The sequence below is a fragment of the Triturus cristatus genome, chromosome 3_1 (assembly GCF_964204655.1).
Source record: "Triturus cristatus chromosome 3_1, aTriCri1.1, whole genome shotgun sequence".
In the NCBI taxonomy this organism is placed as follows: Eukaryota; Metazoa; Chordata; class Amphibia; order Caudata; family Salamandridae; genus Triturus; species Triturus cristatus.
Window position 1 is genome coordinate 1053141043 of NC_140583.1, and position 17405 is coordinate 1053158447.

Sequence of the window (17405 nt, forward strand, 5' to 3'; positions counted from 1 at the left end):
AGCACAAAGTGAAGATCAAAAAGAACAAGAATTCCCTGTAGAAAATATAAGGCACCTGAATGGACTTATGTCATCCTTGAAGAGTTTGAGACTTTAGATCTAAATAAGGAGCATGAGAATAGCGATACCGAGAATGAGGATGAGAGCAATTTGAGACCACCTTAACAACAAACTGTTCCAACCTGAGGTGGATTAAAAGTTTTGGCAGAGCAAGTCATTTGCGGACTCTAAAAGGGGCAAAGAAGAAACGTCATTGGCTGTAGGATTACACCACCACATTTTTTATATTTTTCTTTTTCTTTTAGGTAGAAGTTCATTTAGATTTCTTCTAGGCTTTAGCGAAAGGGGATTGTTAGGCTTTTCTATTTTTGTAGAATACTAAAATGGGGAAATACAAAGTGACTGAACAACCAAAATCTAAACTAAAACGTAGATGTGTTGAATTTTGCTTTTGTAACATTTTCTTACTAACACTTATATGGATCTAATTAACAGTAGTCATACCACTCTTTGATGTGAATAACATTAGGAATAATACTAATGAAGTATCTCCTAAAAGAATGAAAGATGTTGCTAAACAGATCATAAATACTAACGGAGATCAGTTAGATGGAAGCATGTTCCATCATGAGGAATCGGATAATGATTTTTCATTAAATGTACTTACTAAGTTGTTGTATGAATATACTAATACCATGAATGTGAGTGATTGTCATGTTTGCATGAAATTGCCCTCATCTGTCTCTGACGGAATAACATACCACCATCTTTCTCTAACATATGCTCTTTCATGTGGTGTCCTTAGTAGTCTATTTTACATGGAAGGTAAATTGGAGTATCAGTATGCAGATGTAGATTTGGTATTTTCAAAGGTACCAATAATAAGTAGACTAAACAAAGTAGAAAGTGCTAAACATGCACGTCATATGGGTGAATTTTTTCATATTACCAAGCCATTAGACTTAGACCATGCTTATAAAAATAACCTAACCTGTGGACTGCATTATGAGGAATGCTTGTTTTTGGATATGGTAGAACATAGAAGAGAGAGTTTCCAGAAGAACGCGGTTGAACAAAAGACACAACAACCACCTTGGGCATTTATGGAAGGAAATTATGAAAAGAGTGAAACTTATGCTGCAATGTCTTTAGACTGGTCGAGGAGAGGGAAATTATGTTTATTGAGATCATAGACTAACTACAATAATTATTTCATTGGCACTAAAGAATGTGAACATACCTTTCAAATTACAGGAGGTTGGGGATTAAAGGGTGGAACTGATCCTGTCTTCCCAGTGATGTATGTGGTTGAAAAGCCTATTGTAGGTTACCTGTCCACTGTTATGGAAGTTGATACTTTGGGATTGAGTTTCCAAAGATGTATCATTTAAACCTAAAGGATAATAGTGTCAATGAAATAACACAAGGATTAACATGCCGAAGGAGAGCAAGTTTTACTGCAATAGTAGGTGATTTATTCTCTTCACTGATATCAACAGTAGAGGTATTATTACATTTGCATAAAATTCGAAAGCTGTCTACAGTAGTTGATCGATTATCAACAGATACTGCGGGTGGATTTTTGATGATTGATACCGAAATGGTGGCAATCAGATCAATGGTTTTGCAAAATAGACTTGCCCTTGATATTATTTTGGCAAAAGAGGGTGGAGTCTGTGGAACATTAAAAATTCAACATTGCTGCACATACATCCCTAATAAAAGTAAAGGGATAGAAAGTTACATTAGAAACATTACAAATTTACACAAGGATTTATCCCAACTGGAGGTTGACGGTATCTGGGAAAGAGTTGGCAAAGGTTTTACAGCTGTGAAAAATTGGTTTACAACATTTGGAGAGAGTCTTTTAGGGAATGTAGTAATGCCAATGGTTTCCATAGCAATACTAATTTTAGTAATAATAACAGCGTATAAATGTTGTAGGTGCATGAAAAGAAGGAAAGTAACATTAGATAAAAAGTATAAAAAGAAAGGAGTAAAGAAAAAAAGATGAGATAAAACTTGAGGAAACAAATGAAGAATATTATGAGATGATGAAAAGGTTAGATGTGAGTGCCATGAAAAGGGAGAAAGATACTAAGCTTTAATTAACATAAAAGGTGGTACTCAGTATGGTGAATATTTGCGATGGCTTCAAAAGCCATCAAAGGGGGGATTGATGGAGCGGGGATTCGAAAAAGAATCCCGCTCTTGTTGAGTACCCTTGTAATATATACTAATGTTAAGTAGATAGAATACTAATGTACACCTATACATTACATGAAGGTGAACTTGTTCGCAAATTGCACGAAATTAATCTTAACCAAATGTGAATAACCGAAGATGTAATAATACGGTGAGTAGAATGTGTTGTGAATGGCTTACACTGCAAATTGTGCGCATGGTATATTAGAAGGCATGCTTTGTGATGCTTAAGTAATGCCAATTAACGCTGCTTTTACTTATGCTTTGCTAGAATAACTACTAACTTGAATCTGGGTGAAGGAGGGTGGTTAACAGTGAACGCTTCATTACCACATTATTAATAAATGTCTGCTTTCAGTTCTTTTAGTAAATGGACAAGTCGCCATGTTTTTAACTTGACCGAACTGTGATGAGTGAAACTTGCAGCGCGCACAAACCACGTGATACAGTGGATAAACTTGCTGAGCCAGCTGAAAGAGTGTGATGCGGTGAAGCACATGACACTTGAAGAGCGGCCAACTTCTGTGCTTCCGTGTGAAAGTCTGCGAAATTATAAAATGTATAAACTTTGTTCTTAACATGATACTTTTCCCCCATGAGAGAGTAGGATGTATACTGAATAGGTGGGAAACGAAAATGAACAAGGGGGTAGTTAAAGAAAACATGATCTAATGTTGAATGACCATCCACCCCTCGTTTTAACCAATTCCGTAGCTAGAATGGGTGACATTAGCAACTTTAGTGGGATGGACATGTACGAAAAGGGTATAAAGAACAGGTGATTTAGGGATGGGTTAGAGGATTGCTGCTGTGAGATCTTTGAGGGAGACGGAGAGAGTGAGGGTGCGCTGCTGATTGTCGGGTTGCAGAGAGGCCTAGTCGATCCAGTCCTATCCTTTTCCTGATCTTAAGTCCTTGATCCCTGACACTCTGATCGGGGGTCCCTTGCGCCTAACAAGGCCAGGGTGGTGTTTTTCCTCGTTCCTATTCTCTTGGGTTGTATCTGGATAACTCGAGAACTCATTTTTTTGTGCTTTTGTCTCTTCATCTATCTTTCTGAAATGAGAATTTTAATTTGATGCTATTTGTCTGATGTCTCTTCATCTATCCCCTCAATGCGACAATTGTATTGTTGAGACTGATTATTTGCTAGATGATTATTAGATTGTATTCTCTCTCGAGGTGGTTTTCTCGAATTAATGCATTGAGTTAGATGAAATTTAACAACTTACAAAGAAAGTTGTGGTTATTTGCATCTGTCAATGATTTGAAATGACTATTGACCTTCAATTATTCAACTAATTGATCCATCGATCAAGTAGATGAAGAATTGATCCTAGGTGATTATATGTGAATTTGTGGAAATCCATAACTATAGAATTAGGGATGTATGATCAGTGAAGGAAAACGCAAACCTGACCCCCAACGCAACAGGGACATTGGGTATATGTGCATGGGCCACAGTACATGGAAAAATTGAATGTTCGTCCCTGTCCAAAATTATCGGGTCTGCACTGGATCACCGTCATGCGCACTTAAGTGCCCCAACCAATCCTCCCCTGTTGGCTGTGATAACAGCCCAGCTCCACCCACCTGTCTCACAACGGAAAAGTAAAATGTTATCATTTTATTTTTAATTTTTCCACTGCTCAAGAGCAGTGAGCGGGGCTCCTCCACCTTAGAGGAGGAGGCGCCGCTAACTTCCACATAAACACACTTTCAGCTGCTAGCATCACAAATATACATTTAAAAACAAGTTTTTTTTACTTACTTCAGATGCCAATGAGGTTCAAATCCCAGCAGTTTACTTTTTTATTTACACTAACAGAGAATAATATAACATACGTGGTGTAATAATAAGCATTTTACAGAAAACAAGGAGAGTTGAGCTGATTTGACTCCTCTGAGGCCAGGTGTCGCAAAGACCTATTTTCTGATATGACTTTCACCAGTTGACACTTATAATAAATATAGTTGACGTCATTCGACACCTTACTGACAGGATCAGTCAGTTCCTAAAGCGCTTTGAAGGCGGTTGGGGAAACGAAACATCGCTCTCGGAACACGCACGTGAAGGCATTTCACGTAATAATAAGAGGCGAGGTCAAATTCTAGGCAGAGGGGCATGGTGACAATGCCACTAGGAGACAGTGGGCGTGTTCACATTTGGCAATTCGCAATTCTCACTGCTTGTTCTGGTCATCACGTCGTATCATGCTATTCGCTACACCCCTTGCCTCAGATAGACCTTCGAGCGCAACGTCACGGCGCGAGGCTCCTACACTCCGCTTCCTTAGCGCTGATAGGACTGAAGTATACTGACGTCACATCGGGCTACCTAGCTCCGCCCTCTCCACACTGACAGGCCAGTGCAGGATCCCTTTCGACTGGGCAGGAGGGACGCCCCTAAGACTCAACGAGAGTTTTCTGAAATAGTGCAAAATTCCCGCACCGCCTTGTCACCGGACCCAAGCTCAGTAGGACCACAAGGAGTCCGTTCCCGCAGGGAGGCAGCCACCGTTTCTCGGGCGGTCAGAGTCCGCCAGGAACAGGTAACGCTGGAAGTACATAGTGCGCTGCAGTCTTTAACCAGGGCCAGAGATTCATGACCTGCGGGTAGCAGCAGTGTTGCTTTAACATCACGACAGCTTCCCAGTAAGTCCCCTCAACGGGGTTTCGCGTTATGTTTTTAAACCATTATCTACGTCCCAAAGGCTCGGGGGCAAAATTTTCCATGCATACAACGCAACCAAAGCATCATGCTATCTACTTCTGCTTCTACGCCCGATTGCCCGAGCATGGGGCATCTTTTAGTGGCACCAGAAGTGTGGTGGGCTCTGCGCACTCTAATGTTTATTAAATACATAGCAGTGGGTGAGGGGGCATTTCTAATGCCTGTATTAGGGCTCCGCCCCTGCCGGCCTTGCTTTTTCACTGCGACCTATGCTGTATCTATTCATCATCATTTTCACTACAGTGTATTTACTGTCATTCGATTCGGCCGCCCACTGTATTCAGCATCATTATGTCCCCTGTCTGGTTTATCATCCATGTTACGCACTCATCGTCGTTATGCCGTGTAATAATTACCAGTCTGTCCCAGTGCGTATTCATCAAAATTGTACCGCAAAATGCACTCATCATCATCCTGTCCCTGTCTTTTCATGATCATTCTCCCTCACTGTGTATCCATAATCACTATGTCCTAGACATGTTCATCGCAATTTCGAGCACCAAGAGGTATTCTCTCTTTCATTCTGCCGTTGTTTCGGATTTTATACAGTGCGAACTTGGTCCTGGGGTCAGTAGAACGCTTTACAAGAAAGCCATATTATGTTACACGTTTTTAGGCATGGGGAGATGAGATCATTGACCCAGTATTATAGGATATTGAGACGAGGTCGGAAATGGAACCTACCTGCCATCTCCTTCTTGTCTCAGCTTACCCTACGCAGCATTTAACATCATTCACCCTTTTGCTCATCATCCCTGTGCCCCACAGAATATCCGTACTAACTCTATTCCAGTTTATTCCTCTTCTTTGTGCCCCACAGAGTAGCCATAATCATTCTATCCCACTGTGTATTCGTCTTCATTGTGCCCCACAGCCTATCCCTAATCATTCTACCCCACTTTATATTCTTCTTCATTATGCCCCACAGCGTGGCCATGAGCATTCTATCCCACAGTGTATTCTTCATTGTGCCCCACAGCGTGCCCCACAGCGTACCCCACAGCGTAGCCATGAGCATTCTATCCCACAGTGTATTCTTCTTCATTGTGCCTCACAGCATAGCCATAATGGTTCTATCCTACAGTGTATTCCTCTTCATTGTGGCCCACAGTGTATCCATAATCGTTCTGTCCCACAGTGTAGTCTTCTTCATTATTCCCCACTGTGTTGTCGTCATCATCATCATTCAGCCCCCCTGACCCCCCCCTGTAGTCAATATTTTTATGACCCACACTTCATTTATCATCATACTGACAATCTCTTCACCAGTCATCCTCTTTGTAGCATATGTTTAACCCTTCTACCCCATGTATGTTTTAACATTCCACTCCATAGCACATTATGCATCATTGCTACACACACTGTATTTATAATCATTCTTCTCCTGTCTGTTAATAAACATGCTTCTCTGCAGAGTGCTTGTCCGTCATGCTTCCATATCCCTGCACTCTCCATCCACCCCACATAGCATGTATATCCATTCTTCACTCTGTTAATCATTTTTCCATCATATGATCAGATTGTTCTCATAAATGTTTTAGTAGCATTGTGCTTCAAGCATACTGAGACTTCAGGCGCCAAAAGAGTACCCTGGGTTCTTTCTGCTTCCCCTCCAACTAACCGTATTTCTCATTTTGCCGGAAACTCCTGTGAAACGAGTATTCTTTTGTCAATCACAGTGTTTGATTCATAAACCCTTGTAACCACTGCATTTAATGTGGGGTTGAACCACAGTACTCTACGTGCCCTTGCAGTGGTGGGATACCAACAGGATTGGAGATTATACAAACCAATCCAATAGTATGGTCGTGCCTCAAGTGTATTTCTAAGGAACGTTTGCACCTCTATTTCATTTGACCTCTAGTGGATTTGAGAGAAAAGGTCCACTCGGCCTCCAATTCAACTTCAAATGGTTTTCAGTTGGAAGTTTGGGATTGTCCCTGATTTAGCCTCTTGTAGATTTTAGATGGAAGCTGGGTTTGGCCCCTTGTACAACCTGATTTTAAATAGAAAGAAGTTAGAGTTGGTACCTGATCCAACCTCAAAGGCTTTTAGAGGGAATTTGGGCATGGTTCCTGGTTAAATCTGCAATTGATTTAAGGAGGCAGTGATGCTAGACCCCTGGTTCAACCTCCAATGATATCCGGTGACAATGGGGCAGTCTTTTTTTGCGTCTGGTCGATTTATTTGATTTTGGTTTGTTTGGGCAATAACTCGGAGAAACAACATTGTAGCCATAACTTTAAAACAAGGTAACAATTGTACTTGCTTTTTCGCAGCTTTTAAGATACTTTTAAATACAAGCACAGTTATGAAACAGAAATATAATCCTTTAAACAGCCACCAAACTACTTTTGTTGCCAGCCGTGCTTGTATTATTTCAGTTTATGTTTGCTTTTTCCTTATTTCTTTCACATTAACATAATTGTTACATGTAATGTACTTACATAACGAGTCATGTATTGTGAGATACATCTTCATGTATTCTCGTATTAAAATTTAGGCCATTTAATGAACAATGTATAGGCACCTTTTCAACACTAAATCATTATTGATACTGTTGCCTTGGTTTTTCTTGTCATTTCAGGTGTTAAGATGGATTTGGTACTAAACTATGCTGATCACTATTTTTTCACGCCATATATATATCCAGAATCCTGGCCAGAAGATGAGCCATTTCGACAGATTCTTGGACTTCTTGTCTTGACAAACTTAGGCGCCCTCGTCATTTACTTCTTGTTTGGCAGCCTGAGTTATTATTTTATATTTGATCACTCGCTGATGAAACATCCGCAGTTTTTGGAGGTAAAGCGTCATTCTATTCAAATAAACAAAACATTAACAAGTGTTTTGCAGTCACTGCTTGGTAAATTCCATATTGTTTAGGTGCATGTGTGGACTCCCCTACAGAACCAGGGCCACTGAAAGTATGCGGCAAGGAAGCACAAAATTATTTATCACGAAAAAACAAATTATGCAGCGTAATGTTCCATTTGTTTGACAGTATTAATTATTTTGTAATTTTTTTCTCATGGTAATTCTGTCTAAGCAAAGATTTTACCTTTTTAATACCAATTTAACAACTAAATACAGAAATAAACAATTGAAAGATGAACAGTTAACCCTTGTGAAGGGCCTTCCACTGCACAAGCACACGTCACTACATTTTTTGTAACATTTGATCTGTTTGAGATAGAAAAAAATGTTTGGGTTAAAATATGCGGATCATGCAGCAGATGATGGATTATGCGGCAAATGCGACAAATACATAATCATGCCCAAAACACAGCGTCCGCAGAATCACATAACTCCAGTGGCCATGCCTACAGCTAAAGCCTTCTTCTGGTTTATTGTGGGTGCTTACTTACTTGTGCATTTTTAATCACCATTGAAATCATCGTCCTGGCAAGTGTGTTAGTTTTAATCAAACTGGGCCTAGGTCCAAAGTAGTTTGTATATGTTACCACTACTTTGGCAAACCCGAAAAAAATATTTTCTTGCATAACTTTCATTATTCTGGTTTACAACATCTTGATGTGTGGATATTTCTAATTAAAAATAAGACTTGTACATGCCTACAATCTGCCAGTAAAGTGGACTGTATGCGGTCAAACGTTTTTGGGCTTAGGACGAATCTGGGAGGTCAATGTCCAAAAACTCGTGGGCACCCTCAATCTTGTAGGTTGCACTCATTCACAAACTTTTTGCAGGCACGTTTTCACCTTCTTATGAATCTCACAAAAAGTATGTCGGGTAGAACTAAGACATAGAAATAGAGAATAACTGTCCACAGTCTTGTGGCAGTGTGGGTGTTGAACAAGGGTGTTTCAACTGTTGTGCAGGAGAGAACGTCTTTCAGGACGAGAACCCTCACTCACCCGAAGGTGACATGCTTCATCATTGGGTTCCCTCCTCACATTAAAGCCGCAAGTTCATTGGTGTGGGCTACAACCCCTCAAAGAGTGAGGAGGAGCTGAGGTGTTTTAGGAAAATTGAGAGCAATAATAGAAAAAGTGAGGGGCAGAGTGCAAATGAAAATAGATATTAAAACTCTCTACAGAAGGCCAAATTACCTTTATTCCGTGGTCTCCTTGGATAGGGTTAAAAGAAGAGAGAACAAGGGGTTATCAGCAAATATACCCCTACAGAAGGTCAGCATGTTTCTGCCCTTTGGTGACCCCAACAAGCGTTCTGGGGCATTCCTCAGGACCAACAAAAATCTGCAGAAAGTATAGAAAGACAAAAAGTATATGCTGGCCACCAATTCAATAGCCTGTCAGATACGGCAATGCTCCGTGTTCGTAGTGGGTCCACCATGTATTTGAAATAAATAAACAAAATACCCAATAATCATATCAAAGTGGTTCTCTCATGCTGCATATTCAAGGAAAGCTTTACAAAGACATTTATAATATGAAAAGTGAAAGTGAGATGTTAGATGTGGTACAGACTACATACCAATTCCCACTGAAAGAACTTGGAACGTCATCTTACCTATTTGGCGACGTAGAGATTCCGCTCTTCAGCCAATGCAGTGGCACCACTGCTGCACAGCTAAAAGCTAAAAAGTGAGATAAAACCAGAGAGAGAGCAGCACAACCCATCAGAACAATGCAACACAATACATTGTGTATTAACATCCATAGCCACACTTGTGAGTATAGACTACCTCCGATGATGGGTGCCCATAAATCAGTCCTGTTCCGCAGAAAAGAGCAGTGGGTCTTCAGACTCTGCCCGACAAACACGGTCAGAATGATGAGATCCCCTTGTCTAATTTGGGACATTAAGAGAAACATGCACCCTACCTTAGTTTTTTCCTCCTCAATAGCATGCTTGAACCTGCTTGGACGATGGCGTCGCCCGTGGGTTGCTGGGCCCAGAGGGCACCCAGTTGACCCTGGTCTGCTCTGACCCCTCCCCTGCTCGGTGAGCCCGTGTCCCTGTCACCCCAGAATGCCCTAGAACCCCTGTTGGGGTCACCAAAGGGCAGAAACATGTTGACCTACTGTAGGGGTATGTTTGCTGATAACCCCATGTCCTCTCTTCTTTTAACCCTGTCCCAGGAAACAACACAATAAAGGTCATTTGGCCTTCTGTAGACAGTTTTAATCTCTATTTTCCTTTGCACTCTGCCCCTCACTCCACTTTTGCTCTCAATTTTCCTAAAACACCTCAGCTCCTCCTCACTCTTTGAGGGGTGGTAGCCCACACCAATGACCTTGCGGCCTTGGTGTGACGAGCGATCCCAATGATGAAGCATGTCACCTACAGGTCAGTGAGGGTTCTCGTTCTGAAAGACGCTCTCTCCTGCACAACAGTTGAAACACCCTGTTAAACACCCACACTGCCACAAGATTGCCACAAGATTGTGGACAGGTATTCTCCCTTTTGTATGTCTAAGTTCTACCACATGTACTTTTTGCGAGATTCATACATAGACAGGGAGTTGTACATGTTTGGTTTAGGGCCTCTCCTACTAGATCCTTTGTGTGTTAATGACATTTTTACCCTCAACATTTTAAAAGGCGTGTTTTCTTTCGAGTGCTACGATCAGTATTATTGTGGACAGTTAAAATGAAAATACACTTGCAATGTGTCAAATGGTAGCAATTTTCACTTTTCACCATCTGTATCTAGTTTTAAAAGCAATATATTTGTGTTTCAAGGATTATTGTAAAATAGAGTGGTCTAGTTAGTCCAAGAAATACATTCATTTATACCTACACACAATCCTCTTGTCTCCTGTTAATTAATTATCTTTCACTTGGCATGAAACAAACGTAAAAAGAATGTACCTTTATTTCTGAGAAAACTATACCTAGCAGTTTAAAAAGTAGGAAAGATTGTGGTTTTAGATCGAATTAACTTACAAATCTCGCAACTGGAAATCCCAGTAAAGTATTCCAATGCATTTTGCTGTTTCTCATTTGTTATGAAAAGTTTCTACACCAGTCTGTAGAGTCCCCTAATGTCTACGAAGCTGTTATCTTCTAAATTTGTTGTAGAAAGAGAGAAGTTTCTTTGTCTTTGAGGTGCATTTTGCCTGTCTTTTCGCTACCATGTTGAGGTAATTCAAGTAACTAGCTTATGAAATATGTTGTGAATGTACTGCTAATTAAAACGGCTCTGAAATATCTTTTTTGGTCGCACTGAAGAGGACTTCTCCTAAAAAAACTCACTCTCTTCAAAAATATAAATCATCTTTGACTAGAACGTTTTAAAAGAAACAGCATGATTGATTATTACATATTTGCGATACTCCTTTTCCTTTTAACCAATGCCAGTTGCAAGCATTGTGAAGTATGACTCCATAGCAGGTTAAATACAAGAACTGTAAAATGGAATCTGAGGGGAGAGTGGTTTCAAAGTTCACAACACCTCTCCATACAGATCACCATCTGCATTTAGTTTCTTTGAAGGTAGGTTAACACCTAACCTTCTTAGAACAAGACATTTGCATTTACACATAGTCCAGTTGAGGAGTTCTTGCTCTTTATTAGATACCAAAGTCCTGATTGAAATTTTAGTGGAGCGGGATCCCCGCAGTATATCAACAGGACTGCTTTCCACTAAACTGATAGTTCACCTGTCTCATTTAGAAGTGGGTGAAGTTCAGGACTTCTAATGACAAAGACTTGGCTAAGGCCACCTTGGAAAATACTGACCCAACAGCCAATCTGCCACTGCGCCTTGAGGTCAAGTGATTGTTGCCCTGCACTATTTAGACAGACCGATTGTCATCAGATTTCCCTCCCTGGGACCGCTATGGCAAACTTTGAAGTCCAAGCAGGGAGATCCATCGTTCTCCGAAATTATTACCCCACAAAAATTGTTTTCTAAACTTGGGCAACAAACAGGACACCCGCTCGACAAAGTTCATTGGAGCCATTTACCTCCAGCTCCATTGATGAACCAGAGATCTCTGTCTGGCAGACCTCCACCAGAGGAGTGTAGGCCATTGCCCCATCTCACCTGGCAAGGCAAGAGGCTTCCCACTCGTGTCTAAATTATCCTGTAAGAGTTACATAAACATTTTGTGACATTTCGTTTAGCCTTTGATATTGTAATTTTAAGCATTTCGGATATACCTTTTTTGATGCCAAGTAACAGTGGTCTGCGAGCTCTTTACTTTTGCATCCAAATCTTTGCTCCTCCGTGTTGGATATGCATGCTTGGGTTATTGTCTTCCATAGTGCATTTGACAAGCCCGCCCATGAGTAAATTAAGTTGGTTATACCTGCACCGTGACAAAAATAACAGCACAACAAATATGTACACGTAAATTGTATATACATTGCTCATTATTGCAAGCAACCTTAAAACATTGTAGTGGTTTTGAGTGCACTAATCCTAAAACAATGTAAGCCGAAATTTACAGTTAGAAATGATTTTGAAATGCTTGTGCGGATAAGCCAGATATTCAAGGGGAGATTCGTAAGGCTTCTTAAAACAAAAGTCCAACAATCATGTTATCTGATGCTTTCTTTCGATATGTATTCAGGATGTAAAATTTAAAATAATGTAAGCGAGAAAACCAGAAAATCCAAGATAAAATTTGATGTTTATTGTTGCCTTTTAATTTCCAGGCAGTAATATATTTAACAATTTGAAATTTGCAGCCATGATCGGTTTTACCTTCTAAACGCATTGGTGTCCGTAACATCGGTAAATGCGGTTAATATTTAAAGACACTCAAGAAATGGGTGAGGCAGCCTGGGTGCTCCCTCTTGCCAGAGCCAATCCATTTTGTTCTTGGTATACCTTTATAGCTGAATACATGCTGCAACCTCTTAGAGCATAAGGAGCCTGCAGGTAGCCTGCACAAAGAGCACAGCTATATGATCACAGTTGTTCCAAATGTTTACATTTGCTCATTCTAGACTGAGGCTAATGGGTTACTATGGTAAAACACTACTACAAAAAACGCTCAGATATTTGTGTGAAATACCCAATTTTCTCCTCTAGTCCTACTGATGTTTCAGAAGAACCTGTCTTGATCAAGTGAAAGTTAAAGTAGTGTCCTACATAAACACTGCAATTTCACGAGTTTCAGAACGTGACCCATTTGGCTTCCAATTAAGCTAACGGCCTACTTTAAAAGGACGGTGGTACTACACTTAGGTGGCAGACCTTTTCCTGCGAGAAACGTCCAACACCACCATTGGTGTCTCTAAACTCCACAGGTGATGCTGCCAGGTATTTTGATGGAACAGCTTGCCGTTCTGGTGACTCCATGTCTGTTGGAGATAAGTGTATGAAAGACTTACGAGTAAAGAGTAGTGGACAGTAAAAGAAAGCACAGTATTCTTAATATGCTGGCATATATTAAAGCATGCGTTGAAGACTACTGTAAAGGCAATGACAGTGTGCCACCTCTGTGGGGGATATTCCCAGTGTCCACAAATTGTAGCATAATATCCACTAGGATTGGGTTGCATTACTAGATTTCCCCCCCCCCCCCCCCCCCCCAATAAAAACACATGTTCCCTTAAGGTGGTTTCTCTCATGGCCCCCTTATTATAGAAACCTCTGCTGCCAAGTCACATTGTCAGACACCATAAATATGGAGAATTTTTAAACATCGCCTGATCGGTGGTTGTAGATTTGACAGCAATGACGAGGGACAATGCTGCCTGAATGCTTAATCGGGGCCACCTCCTGGTTCGAACTCTCAGTGGCATATTCTCCAGGAGTCTCTATATGACTTCCTGTACTTTTTCTAACAATGGTAAACATTTCGGAGATGGCAGAGCCACAATGATACTGAATGCTTCTGTTCTACAGCTTAACCAGCGGTGGCTCCTCCGCAGTGGCGGAGGAGCATCGCCCCACTGGCTCAGAACCAAAAGCTAAAAAATAAAACCATATTTTATAATTGTTTTTATTTTTCAGCAGCTGGCTTAGCCAGCGTGTGCATGGTGGTGGGGAGGGAGGGTATGGGGGGGAGGAGTGGTAGGTGCACATTTATGTACGCAAGTCAGTTTGGCCAGCCGTCTATCATACCTGTTTCATAGTAATGTGAAAGAGTATACGATCTTAACCGTGCTATAACTTTCTACTATCCAAAAAAGTCTCCACCTTTTAGTTCTTATTATCCCCAATGTAGCTCTACAAAACAGAAACACATTTGAGGGAAGAGTGCATTTGGCATTTATTTACAAATGGCCAAGGCCCTCAATGTGTTTGTTTACTTTTGAACAACTCAACAGAATTGTTGATAAGACTCAGTTTCAAAAGTTGGTTTGTGCATTTTAGGTCTAGTGCACAAGCAAGGATACCCATCGGCTGATCTGCAAACAGAGCGCTATTTTGCATTGTGAATGATTTAAATAATCAGAACCTTCGCAAAATTAATATTTGTACTATTGAAAAATGAGTTGCAGGAGGCATTTCGTTAAGCCTGTGAATGCCTGTGCACGTAGGAGTGAAGGCCTGCAAGACACAGGAAACCTCCTTTTCTGTATTTGCATTTCTTCAACGAGACCATTCATTTTTAAGCAGCACCTTTCCTTTAAAGTTACACGGGATGCCATAAAAAATGCTCACTTAGAAGCAAAGACATCAGGTGTGAGCATTTGATGGGCCTCCTGAATCAATATCTACTCATTCCAAGATCACTTGACACAATTTTCAAAGGGGAAACTGCCCCACCTGGATCATAATCAGTGTGCATCTTTCATTCCCTTCTAGCTTCTTGTCTTCCATGGTATTGAAATGTTTAATGTTCTAATTTTTTTTCAGAATCAAGTTCAACGTGAGATAAAGTTTGCTGTTCAGTCCATGCCATGGATCAGCATTCCTACTGTTGCCCTGTTCTTTGCTGAGGTCAGAGGGTATAGCAGACTTTATGACAACATTGACGACTCGCCATATGGTATGGGTTTTTCCAACTAAGCTGTAGTAGGTTTTTTATTAATTCTGAGTGCATATTAAATTTTATTTTCTGTTTTAGTTTCTTTCTTTGAGGCTTATGACAAGAAAAATATCTGAATGCATTGCATTTCTTGATGAGAGAAGATGCCCATTTGTGTGCATTTGTGTGGAGCTGCAGTTAATGGTGATCTGCAATATTGACCTTAGCATTCTTTACTTTTTGCCTAGTCTCTGGTATATTTGTATTTATTTCGATCATTTTAAAGCACACTTTTTATTTGCAAAATTTTTCGACATGTCGACCAAAATGGCCACCATTTCTAAACAAGAAGGGTTGAGATTTGAGAAAGCTTTTTTTCAAAGAGCCGTGTTTTCGTACTTTTACAAAAAAAAAAGGTAAATCTTGGGTATCTGATGGAGGCTGGCCTGGTATATAATGTCCACTAATGTAAGTGGACACCTTGCACTAGTCCAGACAACTCTTATCGTGATTTAAGAGGTCTCAGACAACCTTAGAAAGCTATCCAAGTGCTAGCTGTGGAGAGCAGCCTTTAGGCCTAGTCTTGAAGGAGTGTAAAGCAGCTTTTTTTTTTTACCAGAATGCAATCTTATAGTATAGATTAAATGAAAGAGAACCACACAAGTAATTTATAAAAATATGTATTTACATTCCAGTATCTCCCAAACGGAGATATACACAAAGCATTCAATACTATAGCAAAGAAATCACAGTAAATAGCACTAATACATAGTGGGCCCCAGGGGGGACCAAACCATATACTAAAAAAGTAGTATAAGAACCACGACTCGAGTCAGGATGATGTCGAGAGGGCGTAGAATTTCTGGGATCCCAAGGAACCACCCAAGGTGAGTAGATTGGGACCCCACGGAGAGTCTTATGTGCAAGTCGTGGCTGGATTTGGAAAGATTTGGGACCCTTCCCAGTGGACATCGAAGAAACCCAGTGGAAGACAGATGGTTGGAAAGCCACCCCACTTATGGATACCGAAGAACCCAAGTTACCTAATCCAGGGAAGCCAGGTGCATAGGTGTAAATTGGCGTCGGAAACCACCATCGAACCCAGTGGAGGACTTCGAAGAAGAGCCGCTGCTGGAAGAGGAGAAAGTGTCAGTTGGAATCCAAACGTGCATTTGTCTTGTCGAGGAGTACCTGAAAGAGGGGATAGAGTCTGGGTCACTTGAGAGTGACCAGGGGCTTGGTAGACAAATGCCCACCAATGTCGGGTGCTTCAGGATAGTTGACGGTGACCTTGACTCTGCAGCTGCGGGGACCAGGTGACGTTGAGGATGACCAGGAGCCGGAGCGAGCTGTCCCACGAAGGATGTTGAGTGCTGATGGGTTGGTGTCTTGCGAGAGCACCAACAAGCCTTGGCAAAAGCAACCCACGCAGGAAGTCAAGGAAGTCTACGCTTCAGACCAGCAAGGTCCAGGAGACTCGCCACAAGCAGGAGACTCAGGGCAAACCCAGAGCAATCCGGGGAGCCCAAGAAAAACAAAGATGGCCCTCAATTGGACCCACAGGCCAGAGGCCCAGGAGTTTCGAGAGGACCCCAGGCAGTTTCACAAAACAGGCCACGGAGCACACGGTGGTAGGTGGTTGAAGATCTTTATAGGAAACGTTGCTAGAGGTTGGGGCTACTCGTAGGCCAATGCACTTGGCACAGGATTGCCAACAAGCACAAATACTTGCAAAAGTACACAGTGCACAGGGGTTTGGGTATTGCAGCCCCCTCAAGGGATTCTGACCTCGAAATTGGTGAGAGGGCAGTTCGGACCTCGAAGGACGTAGAAATCCTCCTCCTGTGTTGCTGAGCCTTTCGGATTCCGGAGGAGATCAGGATCAGCAGACCGGTCAGCAGTGTTTTGGTGCCTGCGAATGCAGGGGAGTGACTCCTTCACTCCAAGGGAGATTATCTTCAGGTGTCTTGGATGCTCCACAGGTCCTACATGGATCCTGTACGGTGCACAGGCACAGACGATGCAGCAGACTGAGAGGGAGACAAAGTCAGACCCAAAGGAAGTCCAGAGTGCCCAGACGGTCTAAGTGCAGTGGTTTCAGTTCTGAATCTTGTCCGTAATGAATCTAATGTCCTTCAACCAGGTAAGCCCTTAAGTACCCACGGGAGAGGGCTGGAAAGATTCAGGGGACCTTCCCAGGGGAGGGTCTGGACAGGGGGGAGGTTACTCCCATGTCCTATGTCCAGTTCCGTGCCAGAGCGAGAGCCAACGGCTCCCAGGACTGGTTTGAACTGGACTATGCACAAGGACACCAAATGCGCCCCTCCTGCAGGTTTTAAGGCGCTGGTAAGCGCACCCACCCAGCCCTAATACACTAAATCCTGTCTGGGAGGTGGTCATACCTCATTGTGACAGGATGCTTATTGTTCTGCCTTCCTCTGCTTGAGCTTGGCTCAGCAGCAGGAGGGCAGAATTGTGTCTCTGGTCGGCATCAACCATTTTTTGCTGTCCGGAGCTAGAAGGCTGGTACCGGGAACACCGAGGGCCCCAGGAAGGGCCTTCCTGGTGGGTGGAATCGTTCCTCCCACACCGGTTACCAGTGTGGGGGTG

General features: G+C 41.9%; 1 protein-coding gene across 2 annotated transcripts in view; it reads left to right on the forward strand.

Annotated features, from left to right (window-relative positions):
* The first annotated feature begins 4536 nt into the window (after nucleotides 1-4536).
* SC5D (sterol-C5-desaturase) overlaps nucleotides 4537-17405 on the forward strand; it is an 85660-nt gene continuing 72791 nt past the window's right edge. The window contains exons 1-3 of one of the 2 annotated variants that reach the window (XM_085645829.1): nucleotides 4537-4757; nucleotides 7527-7744; nucleotides 14684-14816. In XM_085645829.1, the coding sequence (XP_085501955.1) occupies nucleotides 7535-7744; nucleotides 14684-14816 (343 nt within the window). In that variant the 5' untranslated portion in view covers nucleotides 4537-4757; nucleotides 7527-7534. Of the gene's footprint in view, nucleotides 4861-7526; nucleotides 7745-14683; nucleotides 14817-17405 lie in introns of both variants that reach the window. The other variant, XM_085645830.1, reaches the window with a different exon arrangement.